General features: G+C 44.2%; 8 protein-coding genes across 8 annotated transcripts; 3 read left to right on the forward strand and 5 right to left on the reverse strand.

Moving 5' to 3' along the window:
* Window positions 1-236: 236 nt before the first annotated feature.
* BYT42DRAFT_362730 (uncharacterized protein) lies at window positions 237-2,286 on the reverse strand. Its single transcript, XM_051563232.1, has 7 exons — window positions 2,123-2,286; window positions 1,693-2,059; window positions 913-1,636; window positions 774-854; window positions 653-704; window positions 487-591; window positions 237-424 (listed from the first exon to the last, which is right to left on the reverse strand). The coding sequence occupies exons 1-7, from the start codon at window positions 2,205-2,207 to the stop codon at window positions 336-338; spliced, it is 1,503 nt and encodes a 500-aa protein (XP_051423268.1). The 5' UTR covers window positions 2,208-2,286; the 3' UTR covers window positions 237-335.
* Window positions 2,277-3,624, reverse strand: BYT42DRAFT_593985 (kinase-like domain-containing protein; the record flags this gene model as incomplete). The annotated part of the gene is made up of 6 exons (XM_051570736.1): window positions 2,277-2,471; window positions 2,740-2,856; window positions 2,943-2,976; window positions 3,047-3,163; window positions 3,240-3,380; window positions 3,443-3,624. The coding sequence occupies 6 exons, from the start codon at window positions 3,622-3,624 to the stop codon at window positions 2,277-2,279; spliced, it is 786 nt and encodes a 261-aa protein (XP_051423269.1).
* Window positions 3,625-5,364: 1,740 nt separating this feature from the next.
* BYT42DRAFT_572273 (uncharacterized protein) lies at window positions 5,365-9,113 on the forward strand. The gene is made up of 9 exons (XM_051568586.1): window positions 5,365-5,531; window positions 5,587-5,819; window positions 5,895-5,927; window positions 6,029-6,876; window positions 6,954-7,153; window positions 7,232-7,641; window positions 7,724-8,308; window positions 8,378-8,806; window positions 8,890-9,113. The coding sequence occupies exons 1-9, from the start codon at window positions 5,435-5,437 to the stop codon at window positions 9,058-9,060; spliced, it is 3,006 nt and encodes a 1,001-aa protein (XP_051423270.1). The 5' UTR covers window positions 5,365-5,434; the 3' UTR covers window positions 9,061-9,113.
* A 1,218-nt stretch (window positions 9,114-10,331) lies between these two features.
* BYT42DRAFT_497534 (chaperonin 10-like protein) lies at window positions 10,332-11,670 on the forward strand (the record flags this gene model as incomplete). The annotated part of the gene is made up of 5 exons (XM_051564502.1): window positions 10,332-10,573; window positions 10,698-10,757; window positions 10,818-11,100; window positions 11,183-11,524; window positions 11,587-11,670. 5 exons carry the CDS (start codon window positions 10,332-10,334, stop codon window positions 11,668-11,670), a joined length of 1,011 nt encoding a protein of 336 aa, XP_051423271.1.
* Window positions 11,671-11,762: 92 nt separating this feature from the next.
* BYT42DRAFT_572302 (Nuf2 family-domain-containing protein) lies at window positions 11,763-14,286 on the forward strand. The gene is made up of 10 exons (XM_051568587.1): window positions 11,763-12,157; window positions 12,235-12,281; window positions 12,356-12,515; window positions 12,600-12,673; window positions 12,740-12,896; window positions 12,975-13,064; window positions 13,136-13,249; window positions 13,317-13,460; window positions 13,549-13,743; window positions 13,810-14,286. The coding sequence occupies exons 1-10, from the start codon at window positions 11,870-11,872 to the stop codon at window positions 13,963-13,965; spliced, it is 1,425 nt and encodes a 474-aa protein (XP_051423272.1). The 5' UTR covers window positions 11,763-11,869; the 3' UTR covers window positions 13,966-14,286.
* Window positions 14,287-14,307: 21 nt separating this feature from the next.
* BYT42DRAFT_572304 (uncharacterized protein) lies at window positions 14,308-15,117 on the reverse strand. Its single transcript, XM_051568588.1, has one exon. It carries the CDS (start codon window positions 15,102-15,104, stop codon window positions 14,367-14,369), a length of 738 nt encoding a protein of 245 aa, XP_051423273.1. The 5' UTR covers window positions 15,105-15,117; the 3' UTR covers window positions 14,308-14,366.
* A 743-nt stretch (window positions 15,118-15,860) lies between these two features.
* Window positions 15,861-16,037, reverse strand: BYT42DRAFT_466527 (homeobox domain-containing protein; the record flags this gene model as incomplete). Its single annotated transcript, XM_051563514.1, has 1 exon — window positions 15,861-16,037. A coding segment is annotated over one exon (177 nt), but the record flags the coding sequence as incomplete, so codon positions are not given.
* Window positions 16,038-17,620: 1,583 nt separating this feature from the next.
* On the reverse strand, window positions 17,621-20,041 carry BYT42DRAFT_572307 (uncharacterized protein). Its single transcript, XM_051568589.1, has 3 exons — window positions 19,534-20,041; window positions 19,221-19,366; window positions 17,621-19,145 (listed from the first exon to the last, which is right to left on the reverse strand). The coding sequence occupies exons 1-3, from the start codon at window positions 19,724-19,726 to the stop codon at window positions 17,880-17,882; spliced, it is 1,605 nt and encodes a 534-aa protein (XP_051423275.1). The 5' UTR covers window positions 19,727-20,041; the 3' UTR covers window positions 17,621-17,879.
* Window positions 20,042-20,044: the final 3 nt, after the last annotated feature.

Genomic DNA, 20,044 nt, shown 5'->3' on the forward strand with positions numbered 1-20,044 from the left:
CACGAATTTTCCCAATTTATCGCCGCCGCATTTTATGCAAGGTTATTATCCCATCACTTTCACTTTTGGCGTAAGGGCTCTACCGTTTTGGGGACGACAAATAATACTTGTCTTGAGCGTTTTACAAGGACCTCGCCTTTGGTAATGCAGTGACTATCACATAGTGGGCAGAGGAAAAACATCAATCAGAATCACGAAGCACAAGGTCCAAACAAGTATTAGCACTTCTACGACTTTGACAATTTTTACTAAAGATAAATGGTAAAAAAAAAGTTGAGGTCTAAGTTCTTGTCTATTTCTTTGGATGTCATTGCAATTTAGCCTTTTCTTTTTCTTCACACATGCTGCTGTGGTACGGCGTAGCCTAGTTCGATTAGGATATTGTTCATTTGCTTGACAGCACTTTCCAACGCGACAGCATTACCTAAGCAGTTTGTATAAATATTAACGCTGTCGATTCCCGCCAATTATATATGTAATTCTCACCTTGCTTGTGCACAAATCGCGTTTGATAAATAGTCGTCTGATGATTGGTGCTGGCCAAGGACGGCACGATCTCCAGTTTAAATTGAACTTGGCCTGATTGACCATCTGAACAGATATCATCAAGATAAGCGAAAGGTTGCGGTGCCTATCGTTCCCCTACTTTTACCTGTAATAAATCCATGTCCTTCTGGCCCTTCCATTAGCCATCCTTCAAAACACTAATCCGTAAAAAATACCTAGTTATTCTTGACACGAGCTTTTGGCCAATAATGATATCGTACACTTACCTGTTCGATGAGTTCTTTGAGAACACTAATAATGTCAGCTTCTCGGTCTGCTATGCAATCAATCGAATACGTCTGTAGAGGCTAATGTATGGTTGAATCAATGCAGGTAGTTGCAGTTTCTTTGGGGGGAAAATCCTACCTTGGCTGATTTGGATCGAAACAGGGATGGTAGCCAGGAACTTAAATACGCCAGGGTGTCTGCATAACTGTGTCTTTTCGAAACCAATTTTTCCTCCAAAGGACTTGCCTGAGCCATTGAACTTTGAGGACGCTGTTGGGTGGATGTGTGCAAAAACTGACGGGGATGGTCATGGCAGCCTGTATGTAAATGTAAAATGTGATTGGGGTCCGTTTGTTCGCAAGTCGTCAGCGGGTACACGAAAAGAGGGGAGTGGAGGCAAGACATCTTGCGTGGACGCAGGGCGGATGGTAGTGAGAACCGCTTGCGGCATGGAGGGGCTACATAAGCCACGGTGGGATTCCATGGCCATTTGCCAAAAGGATCTTTGGCCTTCCATGACCACCGCTTCAATCCATGGGTCCCACCGTTGGAAAATCGCTTTCTTTGCTGATTAAGCTGTTCTTCCAATTGTGCGGAATCCAGAGGCCATGGTCTTTGAAAAAGTCCCGGTGATGAAGGAGGCATGACCGAGATAGGATCCGGGACACGTGAGCCTTGTGGCAGTTCAACGTGGATAGAGTGGCGACGGAATGGCAGTGGCGTCGTATCATGAGGGAGAAACGGTGAAGCGTGCTCTATCTTGTGCCACGTTTCGTCGACGAGTGACGAACCCATCCAATGAGCAGCTAATGGCTTTTGATACCGAGACGGGGAATGCAACGACATGTGTCGTAACAATGATCTATTATGGTAATCTGTGAGTATTTTGTCTGACATCAACACAGCTTGTCTACCAACGTTTGATGTCGAGGTCGCCTTCGGAGGGTTCGAAGAGCTGAAGGCATGGACTTGGTCAAAGACGGGGTCTCAACGGTGTCCTGGTGCAAGAGGTCGTCTCGGATAATGATCGGTTTAGATGGGATCGACGGTGGTTGGCTGACAGGCCGTTTGCCTTTGGACGACAAACTCGGTGGTACCATGTCCAAAGGAGTGGCATACTTTGGTCGACCGGATGGACGACGAAACAAGTATCGACTCTGAACAGGAGCTGAACTCGGCGTTGTTTCCGTCAATGATGCATCTGTCTTGGCTGGCGCAGATGGAAACACTCTTTTACTGTTGGGTGGAGAAACACAGATAGCCATGGGGCGACGCTTACTCAGTCCTGGTACGCACATGTTTCCATTCAGTTGTAACAATCGATCATTCGACTCACGGTTGTACTTACGAGGAGGGTTGGCAGTGGCACTGTATTCGGTGTGCCGATATTTGGTGGCGTGATGCTGAAGTAGCATGTACATTGTTTTCAGCATATTATGACTTTTTTGATAATGTTGTCTGTGTTAAGAAATAAAAATCGAATTATGTTAAATGACATTCACTTACTGATCGTCCAAGAGCGCTTGGATGATCGTGTCTTCCGGAAGATCGGCCCATAAATCCTTCAATGTGCGGAAAACGCCATTATCTATCATCGACACATTGAACATTTCGTACTTGAAAACTGGACCCGGCAGCAGCGTCCGTGGATGAATCGACGGCTTTTTGAACCACGGATGATTCCTAATTTCTTTTATCTAATGGATGTTTGTTTTTGTCCTCTTTCTATTCCCTTTGCTTCCGCATCCCACACGGTGGAATTTCATGATGTTCGTTCTTACCGTCATTCGCTTGGCAGGATCAGTCACGAGAATTCTTTTGATCATATCGCGTGCACCAGCAGGCACATAAGTCGGTATTTCATAATGGCCCAGTTTAACCTTTAACGCATATAGAGTCAGCCCCACTGTTCCCAACTTGACCCTCTTCTTCCCCCCAAAAAATAAACCTATATCTTGGACTTACTTTGTTCAACAAATAGGCAATATTATCGTCGTCAAATGGTAAATGTCCACTAAGCAAAGCAAACAATATGATACCGCAAGACCATATATCCGAGGTTGCTCCATTGTATGGTGTTCCCTATGGGTTATAATAAAAAAAATCAATCATTATTGATGCTTATGATAACTCGGGTTTCATATAAAGAAAAAGGTTATCATCAATACACTGATAATCTCTGGGCTTGCATAGTGAGGTGATCTACATAGAGGAATGATCGATTTTGTGTAACCGCATTGTATGTGTATTGTTAGGGCAACTTATTGCTTACCCACAGCTTGTTCGTAATAGGGCATCGACAGGTTGAAGGGAGGCCATGCCAAAATCGGCAATCTTGATATTGTTTTCATCGTCGAGCAACAGATTTTCAGGTTTCAAGTCGCGGTGACTGACAAAATCAAATCAGAGATTGCTGCGCATAGTGATAGTTTCATTTCCTTTGAGGGTAGGCAAGGTACACTCACCATACGTAGTGTTGGTGACAGTATTCAAGCGCGATAATGATTTGCTGAAAGTATTTACGGGCGGTGACTTCGGACATGCGGCCTTGACTGACCAATCGGTCAAACAGTTCACCGCCAGGTACGTATTCCAAGATCAAATAACTATCCATGTCACACACCAATAAGTCCGTGAGTGGTTTGCAATCTGTTTTCCTTTTGCCTACAGATTGGACGAATGAGGCGAATCAATCACGTCAATGAGATTGACAATGTTGGGATGATCCAATAGTTTCATAATGGCAATCTCGCGTCTCACGGACCGTTCCACGGACGGGTTACTGGCGAGGTACGCTTTGGCAATCACTTTGATGGCGACTTTTTGTCCAGTAATTCGGTGCGTACCCATTTTTACATGGCCTATTTTTTTTGCGCTTGGATGAGATGAAGTGGGAAAAAAAAGTTCGAAAACGCACGTCAGTTTACCTGACGCGCCTTTGCCCAATTGTTCGCCAATATAATAATTCCCAATTTGTTTCCGTCGTTTGCTGGAGGAAAGGCCGTCCAATCCATTGAGCTTGCACGTTGCTTTATTTCGGTGCACAGAAACAGAATGTGGTGACGAAGAAGAAGACATCGCAATAGCATCAAACGAAATCATGAAAAAAGAAAAATCGGTAAAGACTCTAATCAAAAAAAAAGAAAGGGAAGTAAAAGGGACGTGAGCGAATAAAAAGACCCAAAAAAAGGAAAGGGAAAAAATATCACAAAAAAGACGAGCATGACAAAAGTCGACTATTTCGAAGGGTCCGAGTACGCATCACATTACATGGCCACTGGTTGATACATCACAAGTGCGCATCGATCCTGCGAGGTTGAGAAATGCGCGTTCCATTGACCGCGCGCCGCGACAAGACGGGCATCGAAAGCATGAAATAACCCAAACCAACCCATAAAACAAGGGCCATGAGGAATGTAAGGATCAGAATGCAGCACAGGGAAAAAATAAAGGGAAATAACTGTACAATAACAAAACAGTGAAAATCTAGGATTAAAAGTAACTATCGTACTATTGTCAATTCTACGATGATAAAAATGAGCACATGTTTGAACTAAGATTGTTACTGTTACTGTCTTAATGTTTGTGGCAACTCATTGTCATCCTTCAAAAGAACCGTGCAGCAGCATGACAATGAGTATGCAGCATGAGCATTGGCTAAAGTTACTGTGCATTTTCCTCCTTTGTTTCCTTCTTTTTTTTTTTTTTTTTTTTTGCCAAGGGATGCTCAATGTGATTAGTTTTCAACCATCCTCACCAGTCAATTCCAATGCCTTTGCATCGCTCTGTATTGAATAACGATGATTTATTACACAGGCAAGTATGATAACACCATTTGTAAAATTTCCATTTACAGATTCCATCAAATTACTGTGGCTCCTTTTATTGAATAAAATCATAGATGCTCTATGAAATGTTTATTAATCCTTTTTTTTCATATTAATATCACGGTGAACGAACCATTCCTACGACCCAATTGTTTTACTATCATAATAGGTAAGGCTTTTTATACCTGATGTTTCAAGCCGACGCAGAATAGTAAACACATGAATTGTAAGAAACGGGTAGCCACTGTTTACACCGTGTGTGATGTTGAATCTATTCTTACAAAAAATTCTTCGTGACGATCGATGCAAAGCATTGTCGATCGTGTTCGTGTTTCAGACACAAGACTTAATTTAGACACGGCAATCTACAGTGTGTTCCATTTCTTCCCGCCACAATGGCAATTTGTTTTCTGTACAACCCAAACGGCTTAGGAGAAAAAACGAATAGCCACATTAAGGAGCGTGCCCAGGGAGAACGAAACAACCAACTGTCATTTATGCACATGGGTCCTTTTTTTTGGGCTTCTTCTTCTCGACTGATCCCAAGAAAACTATGCTTCGGTTCACCTACAGTACGCTGGAAAACAACTCCGCTCTGTGGCCTACTGCCCCCTTTCCTTCACGTCACTCCTCCCTCGACCTGTCCTCCTCCCCTCTTCCCTCCCCCCTTCTCACCATCCATATAGTCATCCGTTTTCACCAAGGCTGTTGTATTTCTTTCTTGGCTTTCTTTTTTGTTTGTTTATTTGTTTTCTGTTTTCATATTTTGTGTTCCATTTTTTTCTTTTTTTTTTTTGGTGTGTGATTTTTTATTCCATTCTTTCTTATAATTGATGCCACATCATCCACCCTATCACCAGTTTAGCTTGGCCAATTCCAGAACGTTGAACGGAGTGTCGATGCCTCAATGCCTTCAACATGATTTGGCGGGTAAGTATTTTGAAGAAAAATGACGCGAAAGTGAGTTTACACAATTAATGTTTAGAAACATGTCATCGCCGGCGCACTTCGGTATCGCGTCGTTCGTCCAAAGCGACCGCCAACACGCTTTCACGCCGTTTGGGACTTTCCACAGCCCAAGCCATTGCCACCACCACTGCCACCGCATCACCCGAAATAGCTGTGAAAACACCACGAATGACCCCTAATTTTGTGTCACCTCAACATCCTTATCTTCCGTCCACGCACCCAAATAAAAAATCCAATCCGATCAAAAAGGTACCCAAGTCCCGGCTAATTCGATGAAAATGAATAGGACGCTCACTCATTTGTCTTCCTTTTTATTTCATTTAGATATTTCGTCATATTTTTGAACGGCCGTCCAAGGTAAGATTCTATTAGAGAATGCCTGTGTGTGCGAAATTTTGTATCATGCGGGCGATCTGTATTTAATAAAACACGACCACGACTGTGTTAAATGAATTTAGTTAGCTACTGCATCACCGCATGCATCAGGGTCCTCGTCGACCAATTTTACATTCAATGGAAATAGTAAACCGCAACGACGTCCATCCATGAAAAAATTGGCTCGTTCATTGCCAAAGACCATTTTTCGTCGATCCGGCTTTCGCCCTTCCTATCCAGTAAACGACGATCCGTCCGCACTTACTCCTGCAACCCATCCACACCACTGCATAAACGATCATGCCCCGCGGTCCCAAAGCAGACAATATCCAAATCATTCCTCCAGCTCCACCCTCAGTTCCGTGTACACCACCTTTAGCAGCTCTCATCTACGTGATACATCATGCGACCTACAGCCAAGTGATCCCCACACTCTAACATCGCTGACCGCAGAACCAGATCCTCCCTACTCATCTAAAGGCACATCGATAGACGCACCCAACAATACCATAGTGGAAGCGCACAAGGATACGACCTTGAAAACTCAAGAAAAAGACACAGTGGCTACAGACAAAAATGACGCCACCCCGGCCATGAAGACTACTGTGGTGAAGGTGCAGAAAGAAGCTGTGATTAATGATGAAGCCCATTTATCAAAAGGCCATACGGACGATTCGCTGCATCATAGTCATTTGCAAGGATCGCAAACAACCATGGTGACGATGATGGAGATCGATGAACAGCAGCCACCGGAATCCTGTTTACAGCAACAAGAGACGCAGGAGAGCCCAGCAAATGCAGATAATCGAAGCATCCCGGATACCGAAGTTGATGCCTCGGCTTTTACTGTTCAAACAATGGCCCACAGTTTGTGGAAAGAAGATGGAGCAGTCTGCCGACGTGAAGAAATTGCTGAATGGCTAGGCACTAGGTAAAAAAAAATGATAATAATCATAGAAAATATATGGCCTGCATCCATTGCAATACTGACAATAAGGTATCATTTAGTGATGAATTTCGATCCGAAATATTGACGGTGTACATGTCGTATTTTGATTTTTCCAACGAATCGCTCGATCAATCTTTCCGAAGGCTATGCGCGAAGCTTTACTTTAAAGCGGAAGCGCAGCAAATTGATCGCATTCTTGAAGCCTTTGCCAATCGTTACTGGGCATGTAACACTCAAGACACACTCCTCTGTAATGTGGGTAAGTTGGGACTACTGTGATTTGGTTTTTTTTCGGTATGAACGGATAACAACAGTATGCTGAAAAAAAATGGTGTAGATATTGTGCACGCTGTCGCTTATTCTTTGCTATTGCTGAATACCGATCTTCACGCGGTGACGGAAAATCACCGTAAAATGACACGATCCAAATTTTTAAAGAATACCATGGCCACCATTGCTTCCTTGGAGCTTCCTTTACCCGACACGTGCGTGATCCCAATCCAGCATACCAGCACGCCTCTACACATCAAACAAAAACGATTTTCGGTCCTGTCACAACCGCCCATCTTGTGTCAACAATCCAGTTTCTGCCATAATAAAGTAATAAATGACCCCTCACCTGGGTCGCCGGGCCTCCATCGTATATTTAACACTTGGCGCTCCAATGGTCTATGGCCCCACCTCGCCGATATGGGATTTCACAAATCCGACAATGCTTGGTTGGAAGGCATGGAGAAACTACTCAAAGTAAAAAACAAACACAGCAAATCCTTGATTCGGATCCATGTCTTATTGATATGCAAGACACTGAGCCTTATCTATCCAATAGACTATGTATGACGCCATCAAGGCAGAAAAGATCGAGCATGGAGGACTCTTTGTCAGTGAAGCGACCACTTTACCAGAGGACGATGAGGCAGATTCTTCTCCTCCTCGCGGATCAATGGAACTTTCAAGTGAAGCCAACAAATCTTCCGTATCCCATACCACCGATCGTTTGCACACGCGACATCCATCTGGTAAGACGATCCACGATGATTCTTTTCCGCCTATGGATGGCGCCAAAACCATCCGATACAGCCGAATTCCACCCTCATTACTCGATGCTGCGGCCGCCCTTCCTACCGTCATTGACAAGTGCGATGTCCGGGAAGAAACCTTGCTAAAGAAAGAAGGGTTACTGATGCGGAAGCATCTGATGGAGTATTCGGAAAAACGGTCCAAGCAGCGCGGTTGGCAGTTGTGTTACACGGTGATCGATCAAGATGGGCAAGCAAAAATGTATCGACCGGTCTACGGAACAAAAAAAGAACGACGACGTAGTCTTGTATTGTGGAGCCAAAGTCGATCTTACAACCTTCACGAAAGCCTGCAATGCATGTCCCACGGCACCATGGATATGCATCTGTGGAAGGTAAACTTGGATCAATAAACAAAAAAGATGAACGATCATGTTGGTTGACCCAATATTTGCCCTTGACAGCACGATCCAAGTCAACCTTTGGGGATGGTGGATTTGAAGCATTGTGTTGCAAGCCCTTTACCGCCTCCCGGCTGGAACGGGAACCGGCCTCACGTTTTTTGCCTGCAAGGGGGTGATGGTGGTGTATGGCTCTTTGAAGCGTTATCGTTTTCGTCAGCCTTGGAATGGGTCTCCATTTGCAACTACTGGGCAGCCCGTCACAGCAAAGAGCCTTTAGGAGGAGGCGTGAGTAGCATTGATTACGGATGGGCGTCCAATACACCTTTATCGTCGGCCATTAAATTGCCCGACTGGCGGCCACCCACACCGTGCATGATCAGCAGCACACTGTCGACGTCGGATCAGTTAACCCGTTTCGAAGAACAAATCCAAGCCCTGCACCAACAGCTGAAAGAACATCGCGGCTTGAAATCTACTATTGAAACAAGAGTAAGCCCGCCTGACATCGACCGCTACTCGTCCCCTGTGTAAAAACTGACTCTTTTTTTTATATCTATTTCTCCCCGCGTTAGTTTCCTCCACGTTCGTTTCATCGCATGAAAGCACTGACCAACTGGGAGCTTCGAACCCAGTATCTACTGCATGAGGTGATCAAGTTCCGGACCTACTGCGATACTCTTCGATGTTACCTTCTCAAACAAGAGCAAAAAAGTGACATTACATCTGATCAAGCTAGCATTTAAATACAGCGTTCGTTACACCTAAAAATAATAAAACAAGAGACTAAGGGCAACCGGTACGCATGGATGCGTTCGCTCGCCCAAAAAAATAGTCAAACTTGGGACGTAAAGACCTTCCGTATTAGTCGCGATCTTTTATTCTTGATAGAATTGTGCCGACCTTCTTCCTCTAATTGCAGTTTAACTGGTTTGTAGACTTTGAAATGTGAACCAAAAACACGCATCAGTAGCTTTTTGCTGCATCGCTTTAGCATAATTACTCCTTCCGCTCCCGGTTTTTTGAAGTTCGGTTAATAAAGTCGGAAAGCTTTCCATTTGACCTTTTCTTCCAACAGTTGCCACCCTTCGTAGTTTTTATCCCATCTTGACAAGAAACAAATAAAGCAATGTCATTGACTGGTTGCGCAAATGCTGATATGGCATTTTTCGTTTCAATTAAACCACAACCCCCAATACCTTGATTACGCGGAACTTCTTATATATTTACCAGTTTCTGATGAGAATCTGGACAAGAATGATTTGACAATTAAAGGAAACATTGCATTTTTACCAATTCAATTTGTCGAGTGGTATACTGTTGAAGGTTTGACTTATGATTCCTTGAGACTGTGAAAAAAAATCCAGATGGTCAACACTATTACTATCGCGAGTTTGCGAGATTAGCGAGTATACTCTGGGTTTGTAATCCAATATCTGTTGGATTGGTCTGTTATTCATTTGTAATGACAACGGGTAAAAGCTTTCGCCGTGATATCGCTTTGCACTGTCAAATTTTCCCTAGCTTGCTATCACTTAAGCAATTTAGGTCCAGCTACTGCTCTCGTATTAGTAATATTCAAACGAACCCTTGTAATCTTCTGGCCGGCTATGCTCTCTGTCAATTTATGAGAACGAGCTATTTTTCGACAGTTTCTATTTTTTTCATGCTTTGAATGTACACGATCGGAATGAGAAATGGGGCCTGTGCACATACTGATATCATGCTTTCATAGCTATAAGCCTCCTCATCCATGCCAACTATAGAGAATGCTAGCACACTTTTGTGATAACCCTAAGAAATACTAAGTGAAGGATAGCACGAGAAGAAAAAAAAAATACCTGCCATGCAGAATAGCAGCGATGTGAGTGAAACATCGTAGATTCATTGGATGAATGTTGGTTGCGGTTTTTTTTTCGGGTTTCATTTCCCGAACTCCCAACATTGGGGATTTTAAAAAGAGAGTTGCGTTGGAAAGGAATAACTATCAAATTTTTCTGCTTACTTATTTTTAACCATGGGATACAAAATCAAAGCTTTCGCTACAACTGACCAACCTGGCAAATTCAAGGAAACCAGCTATGATGTGCCCAGTTTGGGGGAAAACGAAGTTTATATCAAAATGATCGCGTGCGGCATCTGCCACACTGATTGCTTGTATATGGAACAACCCGACAGCATTTTGGGTCACGAACCCGTTGGTGAAATTACTGAAGTAGGCTCCAACGTTACCAAACTAAAAAAGGGAGACATTGTTGGGTAAAGTATTTGAATTGGCTTGGCTGTGGCGCTGGCCGCCGAGTTTACTGTCATGGTAAACGGCGCGCTTGACGACACGGTTTTCAGCTTAACGCTAATTGATAAATTACGCAACGATTTGTAGGTTCTCCTATCTGCAAAGCGCGTGTCTTGATTGTGAGCAATGTGATTCAGGCAACGATATGTAAGTTCTGAAAAATTAGGCTGCTGTGAGAGCGACTCGTAACCGACGTGGATGATTTAGTATGTGTCCTAAGCGTGTCATGTTTCCCGAACGCAACAACAACGCATTTGCCGAGGGGGCGGTTCGAGATGCCAAGTTCGTTTACAAGATTCCAAAGGAGCTGAAGCCGGAACATGCCGCTCCTTTGATGTGTGCTGGATTGACCGTGTTTACGGCCATTTACAACTCCAAGATCAAGCCAACGGACCGTGTTGCTGTTGTTGGTATTGGCGGTCTCGGTCATCTTGCCATTCAATTTGCTCGCGCTTGGGGATGCCATGTCACAGCAATTTCTCACAGTGCCGTAAGTTACCTGCAAAGCCGATAATGAATTAATTCAATGGGCAGTAATTGAATGCGGACACGGTCTGTCTCTCTATTTGTAGGACAAGAAAGACGAGTGCATGAAATTTGGCGCTCACGATTATCTGTGTTCCAAAGATTTTAACGATGATTACATCAACAAGTGCGAAAAGTTCGATTACATTCTGAATACTGTCAGTGCCAACCTTCCGTGGGATGACTATATGCATCTTTTGAAACCGAACGGCACTTTTTGTTTGATTGGCATTCCGAGTGGTTCGGTTGAGATCAAGGATGTGTTCACTTTGCTCAACCAACAGAGAGGTGTGCGAGGCTGTGTGTTGGGTGGACGTCACGTCATTACCAAGATGCTCGACTTTGCTGCTCAACACAATATTAAGCCACAGATTGAGGAATATGGCTTTGTAAGTAGAGAGAGCGAGAAGGATGAAATTGGCACGAAAAATACTGAATGACCATGTCATAGAATCTGGAAGGATTGGAAAAGGGCATTGACCGATGTAAAACAAGCAAAGCACGCTACCGAGCCGTGCTGGTGGCTGGAAAATAAGCAAGACGTTAAAATGTGAACCTTTTGTTAAACCAACTTTTCGTTTTAAAATAAAGAAATACGTAAAACGACGATAATGAGATCAATTTTGCCTCGTTCACTTGCTGCTCGCGATAAAAAATTTGTACGATACGGTTTTGAAAGTCAGCGTGAACTGCTTCTCACTTGATCTCATTTGTGAATCACGTCCCCATTGACCATGCTGAGCGCTTCACCCAAGACGCGGCGGAATCGGTTCACGTCCTTATCGCAGGCAGTCGATCGATCGCCTGCCACGCTTGTCTACGAATTGCCCAAACTCAGTATTCCTCAAATCCTCCAATGTCTACAAGAAATGAAACTTAATGTCACCGAATCCGATCTCGTCCATCCCACTCCTCACCGTACTCAGCAATTGTTCGAATGTCTTTTGGGCATGCTCTCCCCGTGGCGGGTCAGAAGTGTCAAACGTATCATGGATGCCATTGCTCAAGACACCAATCACTGGGTAAAAAACCCGTTCAGGATCGCGCTCTTATCAGCCTTTTTCATCGTGTTGATCGTGCTTTTTGCCATGGTTATTAGGAACTTCGTCAGGATTTCGTGTCATTAATGACCCTATTTCAAGAAATGTAAGGCCACTTGATAACTGACGTCTTGCTTTATTTTTCCCTACGATGGCAATTTAATTTTGATTTTACAACAGGAAAAAACTGCTTACAGAGTGCTGTTTTACGGATTTTACCCTGGAGGATATGGCCAATCCTACTCAAGCACGTTTATTAAGCATACTAAGCGCACTCATAAATTACGCAAAGTTCCGCGAGCAATCCTGGGAAATTTTCGAGCCGTTAGCTCTGGAAGCAGTGAGTACACATTTTTGCTGCGAATTAAATGTACAGAGTATGAGTGCCGCCATTCTTACTGTGGACACCCTTGTGATGTTGTAGGATGAACTCGAACTGGAAGTCAACCAACTTGCTACGGAGAATGAAGAGATCGAGCAACGACTGGAGAAATACCAGTAAGTGGGGTCTTTTTATGATCCAGGGTTGTTTGGAGAGTATCATATTGATGACACAGCGGATAGGGAAATACAAAAACAGGAAGAACCTGAACTCAGGGAAATGGAAGCCGAAAATGCCGTATTGGAAGGCAACCTGCGCAATATACGAAAAGTGGCCGACCGTCTGTTGTCGGAGTTGAACCAACGAAAGCAATTACGGCATGAACTAAAAGATGCCATGGTACGAGCTTGAGCAGACAGGATGGACGGAAAAAGAAAAATCAACTCACGTTGTGATTACTTTTTCGATTTCATTTAGAGCAATACCCAATACAGCATACTTACAGCACAAGGAGAAATCGAGCGATTAAATGGACGACTGAAAAGTCATCCAGATGACATTCGAGCCGTAAGCAAAGAATTGATAATGGATTTTTCTTTTTGGATCGAGTGACAACGGAATTCACGATCATGCAATAGAACGTGGCCAAACTTCGCCAATATATTGAGTCTGAAGAAGCCAATGTGAAAGGCCACACGTCCGCGATCGAATCGCTGAATGCTCAAACAGGAATGATCCGTACCTTCAAAGAGGTAAAAACCGACCTTTTAAATTGGAAAATGTTTTGACAGTTCATTTATTCTTTATCGTGTGACACAGATTGCGACGCCTTGTCTGAATGCGCTACGAGAATTGGAAGAACAGATATCCGAATACACTCGACTCAAAGAGATGCAAACCAAACAACAGCAAGAAATTGAAAAGAAGGAAGCCGAACTCAGTAAGATGAGACAAGAAGAAGCGGTAAGTACAGGAACAAAAAAAAAATGTCTTTTTCGTCTTCAAAGTTGAATGGCTCATGGTTCCGGTTTTTTATGTTTTGTGGGGTTAGGCTCTGCGGCGGGGCGTAACGACGGTCGAGAGCAAAATAGGCATGATCTATGCGCAACAACAGAAGAAACGCGAAACGGTACAATTGCAGCAGAGTAAAAATGAGAAGGAAGCCGAAAGTGCACGGCAGGAGCTCGCAGTGAGTGAGGAGACCGTTGCCAAATATAAAGCCAGTATCAAGGAGCTGGAAACCAAGGTAAAGATGGTTGGAGTTTGTTCAGGGATAAGGCCATTGTCTTAGCTCATGCGAAATTATATATAGATTGGTCAAATGAAGGCAGCCTTTGACCGTGATAGCCAACATTTTAATGAAATACTTGTAGAGCTGGAACAAACGATTCATCAAGTGCTCAATCACACCAACGAGTTTCTGGAAAAAGCTGAAAGAGATTCGCCCCGTTCATCATTACATTTATAATATACTCAAAGTCCAAAATTGCATTTCATTCATCACAGCTTGGCAAGCCGTTGTAACCAAAGGAAATAACATACTGTATAAGACATTAGACCTTACCGATCTTTTCGGTCCCATTTCCTACGTTTTGTAGTCCGCTTGCAGCCAGGTCCGAATAATTTATATAAACTCCAACAGCCGCAGTTGTGGCAGATGGAGACAAACGCAAAAAGTAGTGCGAATTCCGAAAGCATAGCTATCAACTGCACACCATTAATTGTGCAGACACACATACTTCATTGGATTCTGAACTGCACGATACAACTAATAAAAAACAAATCCGGCATGTTACTTGTATTAGAAAGATGGGAAAATGACAGCGGATCGTCATGTTAAACCACAGACACATGGCTATTTTTTTTTTATTAGGAGGGAGGATCTAGGGTTTGGAACAGTAAAAATTCATCTTGATCTTGTTGTTTCTTATCAAAGCCATGCGGATGAGAGTGGGTGTCGTGGTTCATGGCCATCATCATTGTGGTAGGGGCGGACGACATGGGATGGACATTCGGGAAAATCATGGAAGAATTAGAGTTTGGGATCTGAGTTGGATCCAATAAACTTGGGGTGTTACTCAATAAACTGGGTTGATCTGACTGTGCGAGGGCTTGTTGCACATAAGCATCATCTTGAGCGATACGTGTAAGCTCCGCTCTCAGGGCCAGGGCCGGACCGTCCAGTTGATGAATCAGCGTGGTTGTCGCTTGTCGATCTTGGGTGAAATCACGGCACTGAGTCCAGCATTGTTGCGAGACATCTTCCATGTAAAACGCCAATTGGGGTTGATCCAAATGAATTTCAAGACGCGCCCAACCCAATCGTTCAAGGAGAGGTTCCAATCGAATCCGTTGAATGCGTTCCACGCTAAACTCCATCTTGAATCTTTGAGTACCGTCCTGAATACACCATACCATGTGATGCTGCTGGGTATCGTATTGACATACAAGGTCTTGACTTTGCAAGCTGATCCGTTTCCAGGTACCAATTTGCAACGCTTCAGCAGAGAATCGATGCTGATGAGATAGCGTACTCTGAGACGAAGTATTCTCAATGGGGGATATATTAACATCGTCCATGGACATCGGCGTGCCCATACGTGACATGGAAAAATCCACTGCAAAAAGAAAAAAAAGAAAAGATGAGCGATTGAATCCGAGAATTTGGTTTTTGTTCATTGCAAACAAAACTATACCTCCAGGAGGAGGTGGTGGTGGTGGTGGCCAAAAGGCGGAGGTACCGTGACCGATGGGGGATATTTCTTGGGACATGAAAGAATTGGCAGGCCAATTCAATTGAGGGGCCGGAGAGGCCGAGCCAAAGTGGCGACTGCGAAGGGTGGAGGAAGTAGGGGACACGTTGGTGGCGGTTCCAAGATCCTGCATGGACGCGTGACGTATGTGGTTGCGTGAGTAAGGAGAGTAGTACATTCCCATGGAGTGAGCGCGTAGGCGACCGGTGGCGGTGGTCGATGGAGCTTGCTGAAGACGACGAGCTGCTAGCATGGTGGGTGACGAAGGAGGAGGGGTCATGGAACAGACTTGCATCATGTCTTTGGCTTGCTGCTGAGGTAGGGGTGGTGGAGGTGGCGGCGGCATACCGTGAAGGGGTAACTGTGGGGGTGGCGGCATCATAGTGATAGATGCGTAATGCGGTGCGGCTTCAGGATACATGAGACCACTCGTGGTTTGACGTTGTTGATTGTAGTAATAATAATAATAGTAATAGTACAGATCAGGATCGGCAATGGGTGTCCCATCCGGCGACAGTTGCTGACGCTGATGCGCGGCGGCTTGACAAGCGGCGGAAGCGGCCCTGGCAGCGTAATACTGAAGACGGATGGCCTCATCTTGCAACAACGTCGACCGTTTGGCAATGTTTTTCACCTTGGCCCGACGATTCTGGAACCAGATTTGAATGGATCGCTCCGACATGCCAAGTTCGCGTGACAGCTGTTCCCGAACACGGTTGTTGGGGGACGGATTGACGCTAAATGTTTTTTCGAGAACCGCCAGTTGTTCGGGGGTGGTACGCGTACGTTTGCGAGGCGCCGAAGCCGAAGCCGCAATGGCCGAAGCTGAAGAGGAAGATGGCTCCTGTTCCTGTTGTTGGGCATGATGCGTCGAAGAAAGAGACGAGGAAGAAGATGAAGGCGTAGCATTGGGTGTGTTGTCTGCCGCATTGGAAGAAGGAGACGAAGACAATGGAAACGACGAAGGAACGAGAAATGCAAAGTCGGTGTTAATGGTCATGCCAGCATGACCTTGAGTTGGCACTGTTTTGCTCGGTAATGAAGAACGAGAAGGGGTTGAATGAAGGCTCATGAAAAGGTGAACAAAAAAAAAAGCGTAAATTCGGTAAAAATGAATGGAACGGGATAATGAGCGATGCAGTAAAATGAAAGATAAGAATAAAGAAAAAAAGGAACCTTTGCAGAAATAATAGAAAAAAAAGAATGTAATTAATCAACCCAAGGAAATGAAAAAAAAAAAAACGAATATCAGAAATGAAAAAAGAAAGAAAGAGCCCGATTCCAGATGAGAAAGAAAAGCGTCGAAAAACGGAACAAGAAATAATAAAAAAGATATCAAGATGGCGGTTGCACAACCAAAATGCCAAATGAGATCCAGCAGGATAGGGGCAAAGAAGAAAAAAAAAAGCCCAGCTAAAGTAGATTAGCAGAGAGAGAATATAAAAAAAGGAAGACGAGTTCTTTTGCTGTCTGTCAATCCATTAATACACCACCTAAAATGGTCGATCGAAATCTCTTGTCGACCCCCCTCGTCTTCCTTCCCCCCCCCCAATTTTTTTCTCTATCCCAATTGACAGATCATCACGGGATTCCAAAATGCATTCAAACTTTAAAAAAGCAACCATCAAAGCAAGGAAACGGTAAGATCACCGCTGCGCGCTTTTCAGCATCCGAAAAAAAAAACACAAGATGATGGGCAAATGGTCCCTGAAATCACATGTCGGACAGTCAAATCTAAAAAAGTGCGAAATGAGCCAATGTATTGAAGAAATAAAACAAGAAAGACATCAAGTGCCAAAATATGTCCTAAAGAGGAATAAATCAACCTCGTCCACTCGTCAATAAAAAATGAATATCAAGCTGTGGAAATGTCAGGCCACCTTTGCGGTTGCGTGCAACAATAAAAAGGGGAAGACTAATATCGGAGTCTCGTCTCCATGCCAAAAGATCCGCTACCTTAGCGACGTTGGAGCTATATCTTTCAAAAATATACCGTAACAGACTCTTTGTCTGGACCAAACCCGCTTGATTCACCACCCATTTTTTGCGCTACATAACCATTCGATTGGTTTTTTTTCCCATAGAGTTGTAACAAAAAACAGGTCGTTGTGAAATGCAAGCGATCAAATAGAAAAGAGAAATTCCTGCTCCACCATCCTGTCCAACATTAAATCTGGTTATTTGTCATGTTGTTTTATTGAGTAATTATGAATTGTCCTTTCTGTAGCTGCTTTTGAAATACTCTGTATCACTTTTGCCCCGACCGTGCCAACCCACTCCCTACCTCATCGACAGAATGATCATCACCGCTCGTTCTATCCCGGGGTATATGCTTTGAGAACCGTGTTCCCACATAAAAAAATTCAACCACCCTCAACCTTTTTTTTCCTCTCTCCTATCAATGTCTTATTTATTTATTTATAAGATAAATAACATGGGTAACAAAAAAATGCCAGTCTATTCTATGGATGGTTGTGCAAGAGAAAAAATAATATACATGGACAGTTGGAAAAAAAGAATTCCAACAGCGGAAAATGGGGTATGATATACGGGGCAGAGAATCCACCGGGATGGCATGCCATAATCTGAAATCGATGGACGGTATGTTCTTTGCATGTGTATGTGGTTTTTAAGCACCATAATCGGGTGGTGGTCTGGAGGGCATACGATCGAGGGTAGGGAGAAAAGGGGTAGGTTCGGGAAAGAAAAGAGGCTGGGAAGCTAATTCCATCTGTTTGGAAAATTCCCGATAGCAATCGCAGTAAAACGCGTGTGGACGATCGTCTTTATCCGTGGAAATGACCCGTTTGCCATCCGATGGACTGAAACCTCCTTTTTTACGTTTGGCCCCGTCCATTGTCAAGGGGACAGAAACGCGTTTATCGCTCAGCTCAAAATACGACGGCAAGCGACCGTAATCTTCTTTCAGACGACAATCAAATACCGTGATGGGCGTATCAAGCATAATGATCTCTCGTCGTCGACCATCGACTTTGTCTTTTTCGTTCTTGCTTTTCCGTAACCGTAACAACATGTTTTGCCATCCACTGCTGCTCGGACCGTCCTGCTGCGATAGAGAAGCATGATGTGCCGTAGACGCCGAGGCGGAGGCTGACACTGACGCTGAAGCTGACGGTGTGGTATTGGTGGTGGTGGTGGTCGATGATGACGAGGTAGATAACGGTATTTCGTGGCTACTTTGACTGGAACTCGTGGACATGCTGTGACTACTGGTGGTACGACTCACCACCGGTTGCCCGACACTGTCGAGGTAGGAGAGGGTAATATCGATTTCGAGATGATGCCGGAATAAAATTTCTTTAAAGTGGGTAGAGTGATGAATGTTTTGTTGACAAGTAGGGGTGAAGAAAGCGACCCGATGCGCAAAAGAATCCACGAGATCCACTCCTTTACCGTGAGGTTCAAACGCGGGACGCAACGCTTCGGTGGAGTAACTGGGAGAGGCTCCATCGTCGGCGAGCGGGGTAGAAAATGCGAATGGAAGAGGAAAGGTGGCCGAATCGGTCCGCCATGCCCGCATTTCTGGAACAGAGTAACGTCGACTTTCGACAACTCTTAATTCCATGTGTTCCAATCGCGAATGTTTTCGATGCGGTTGCACCGTCACACGAATATAGAATAGATCGCCGGAAGAAAATGCGGCGGCTTCGATAACCACTTCCATATCTGCGCACACCATATGCTTCTCAAACGTACGTGACAGATCTTGCAGCGAATTGTTGGTCAACAACGAATTGGACATGTACGTTCGTAAAACAAGCACCGGTTTGGAGTAATGCCAGTTTTTGAATAACGGTAAACCTGATCGGATCACTTGAGCTTCCACCACATGGCGAACGCGACCGTACACATCTTCAATGGTTTCCACAAGAGACTAAAGCCAAAAAGGTAAGGTGAGATTACCAGAAAGCAAAAAAGAAAACGGGGACGGTCCAGAACCCCAACTTACATTAGGCACCGCAAATGCGAATGCGAATCGATGAACACCCGCTGGCAAGACGGTTGGACTCTGCTTAACCGTTTTTGGCAGGATCTCCAGGGTTTGCTCATTCAATGGTGTCTCGGCCGTCAATCGCGTTCCACGTGCTCCTATGCCTAATTCATTACCACATCAAAAAAATCCCCCAAGAAAATAATAAAAAAAAATTAGTCTTGTTGCTTTTTTATATATTTTTTGCTTCATCTCTCTCACAAGATAAGCATTCTCAGCTATTATTTTGCGAGGAGCGTAAAGTTTTATGCTTGGCTTTTTTGCAACTCACCTTCAGGCCAAAACGTGGTTGCCGTGGATTTGAGTCGTACCGTAATGGAGGTGATCTTTGAAGGTTTCGACAGTGACAACACGACATTGCCCGCAAATACCGAGGAAGCATCTTCGGTGGGCGATCCTCGCAGAATAATGGGCTTGAATGGATCAAATGACAATCGCTCATTTGACAATAACCCAATGTGCATTGTCTCTTTTTACGAAAAAGTAAATTATAAACTTCCCACACAAAGCAAAGAATAATAAGAGTAGAAAAAAAAGTACGTTTTCTTTCAGGAATACCCCGCCGTCGTTCGCTCTGCTATTTTTTTTTTCTTTCTTTTTTTTTTCCAAGTCCCTCAATCACCCAAACTCATACGAACCATTGAAAATGCGTCTTGCCGTGAAAATATTATGTTCCCGAAACGCCGATTCAACACGGTTACCATTTTAAGTCATATTGCCAAAAAAGGCAAGATTACGGAAGGCATGCATGATATTTTGTGGAGCATGAGCCATTTGACCCT

Source organism: Radiomyces spectabilis (assembly GCF_025331425.1).
Source record: "Radiomyces spectabilis strain NRRL 2753 chromosome Unknown BYT42scaffold_7, whole genome shotgun sequence".
Classification (NCBI taxonomy): domain Eukaryota; kingdom Fungi; phylum Mucoromycota; class Mucoromycetes; order Mucorales; family Radiomycetaceae; genus Radiomyces; species Radiomyces spectabilis.

Bases quoted from the DNA above. Each gene is read 5' to 3' on its own strand.
- BYT42DRAFT_572307 (XM_051568589.1), bottom strand. From the start codon at position 19,726: ATGCACATTGGGTTATTGTCAAATGAGCGATTGTCATTTGATCCATTC. The intron at 19,367-19,533 runs GTGAGTTGCAAA...GTAATGAATTAG, and splicing joins AACCACGTTTTGGCCTGAAG to GCATAGGAGCACGTGGAACG. The intron at 19,146-19,220 runs GTAAGTTGGGGT...TTTTGGCTTTAG, and splicing joins TCGCATTTGCGGTGCCTAAT to TCTCTTGTGGAAACCATTGA.
- BYT42DRAFT_572302 (XM_051568587.1), top strand. From the start codon at position 11,870: ATGCTGAGCGCTTCACCCAAGACGCGGCGGAATCGGTTCACGTCCTTA. The intron at 12,674-12,739 runs GTAAGTGGGGTC...CACAGCGGATAG, and splicing joins CAACGACTGGAGAAATACCA to GGAAATACAAAAACAGGAAG. The intron at 12,897-12,974 runs GTACGAGCTTGA...GATTTCATTTAG, and splicing joins ATGAACTAAAAGATGCCATG to AGCAATACCCAATACAGCAT.
- BYT42DRAFT_572273 (XM_051568586.1), top strand. From the start codon at position 5,435: ATGCCACATCATCCACCCTATCACCAGTTTAGCTTGGCCAATTCCAGA. The intron at 5,532-5,586 runs GTAAGTATTTTG...ATTAATGTTTAG, and splicing joins CCTTCAACATGATTTGGCGG to AAACATGTCATCGCCGGCGC. The intron at 6,877-6,953 runs GTAAAAAAAAAT...GGTATCATTTAG, and splicing joins GCTGAATGGCTAGGCACTAG to TGATGAATTTCGATCCGAAA.
- BYT42DRAFT_572304 (XM_051568588.1), bottom strand. From the start codon at position 15,104: ATGTCACGTATGGGCACGCCGATGTCCATGGACGATGTTAATATATCC.
- BYT42DRAFT_362730 (XM_051563232.1), bottom strand. From the start codon at position 2,207: ATGCTGAAAACAATGTACATGCTACTTCAGCATCACGCCACCAAATAT. The intron at 2,060-2,122 runs GTAAGTACAACC...TGTGCGTACCAG, and splicing joins TGCCACTGCCAACCCTCCTC to GACTGAGTAAGCGTCGCCCC. The intron at 425-486 runs GTGAGAATTACA...CAAACTGCTTAG, and splicing joins GCGATTTGTGCACAAGCAAG to GTAATGCTGTCGCGTTGGAA.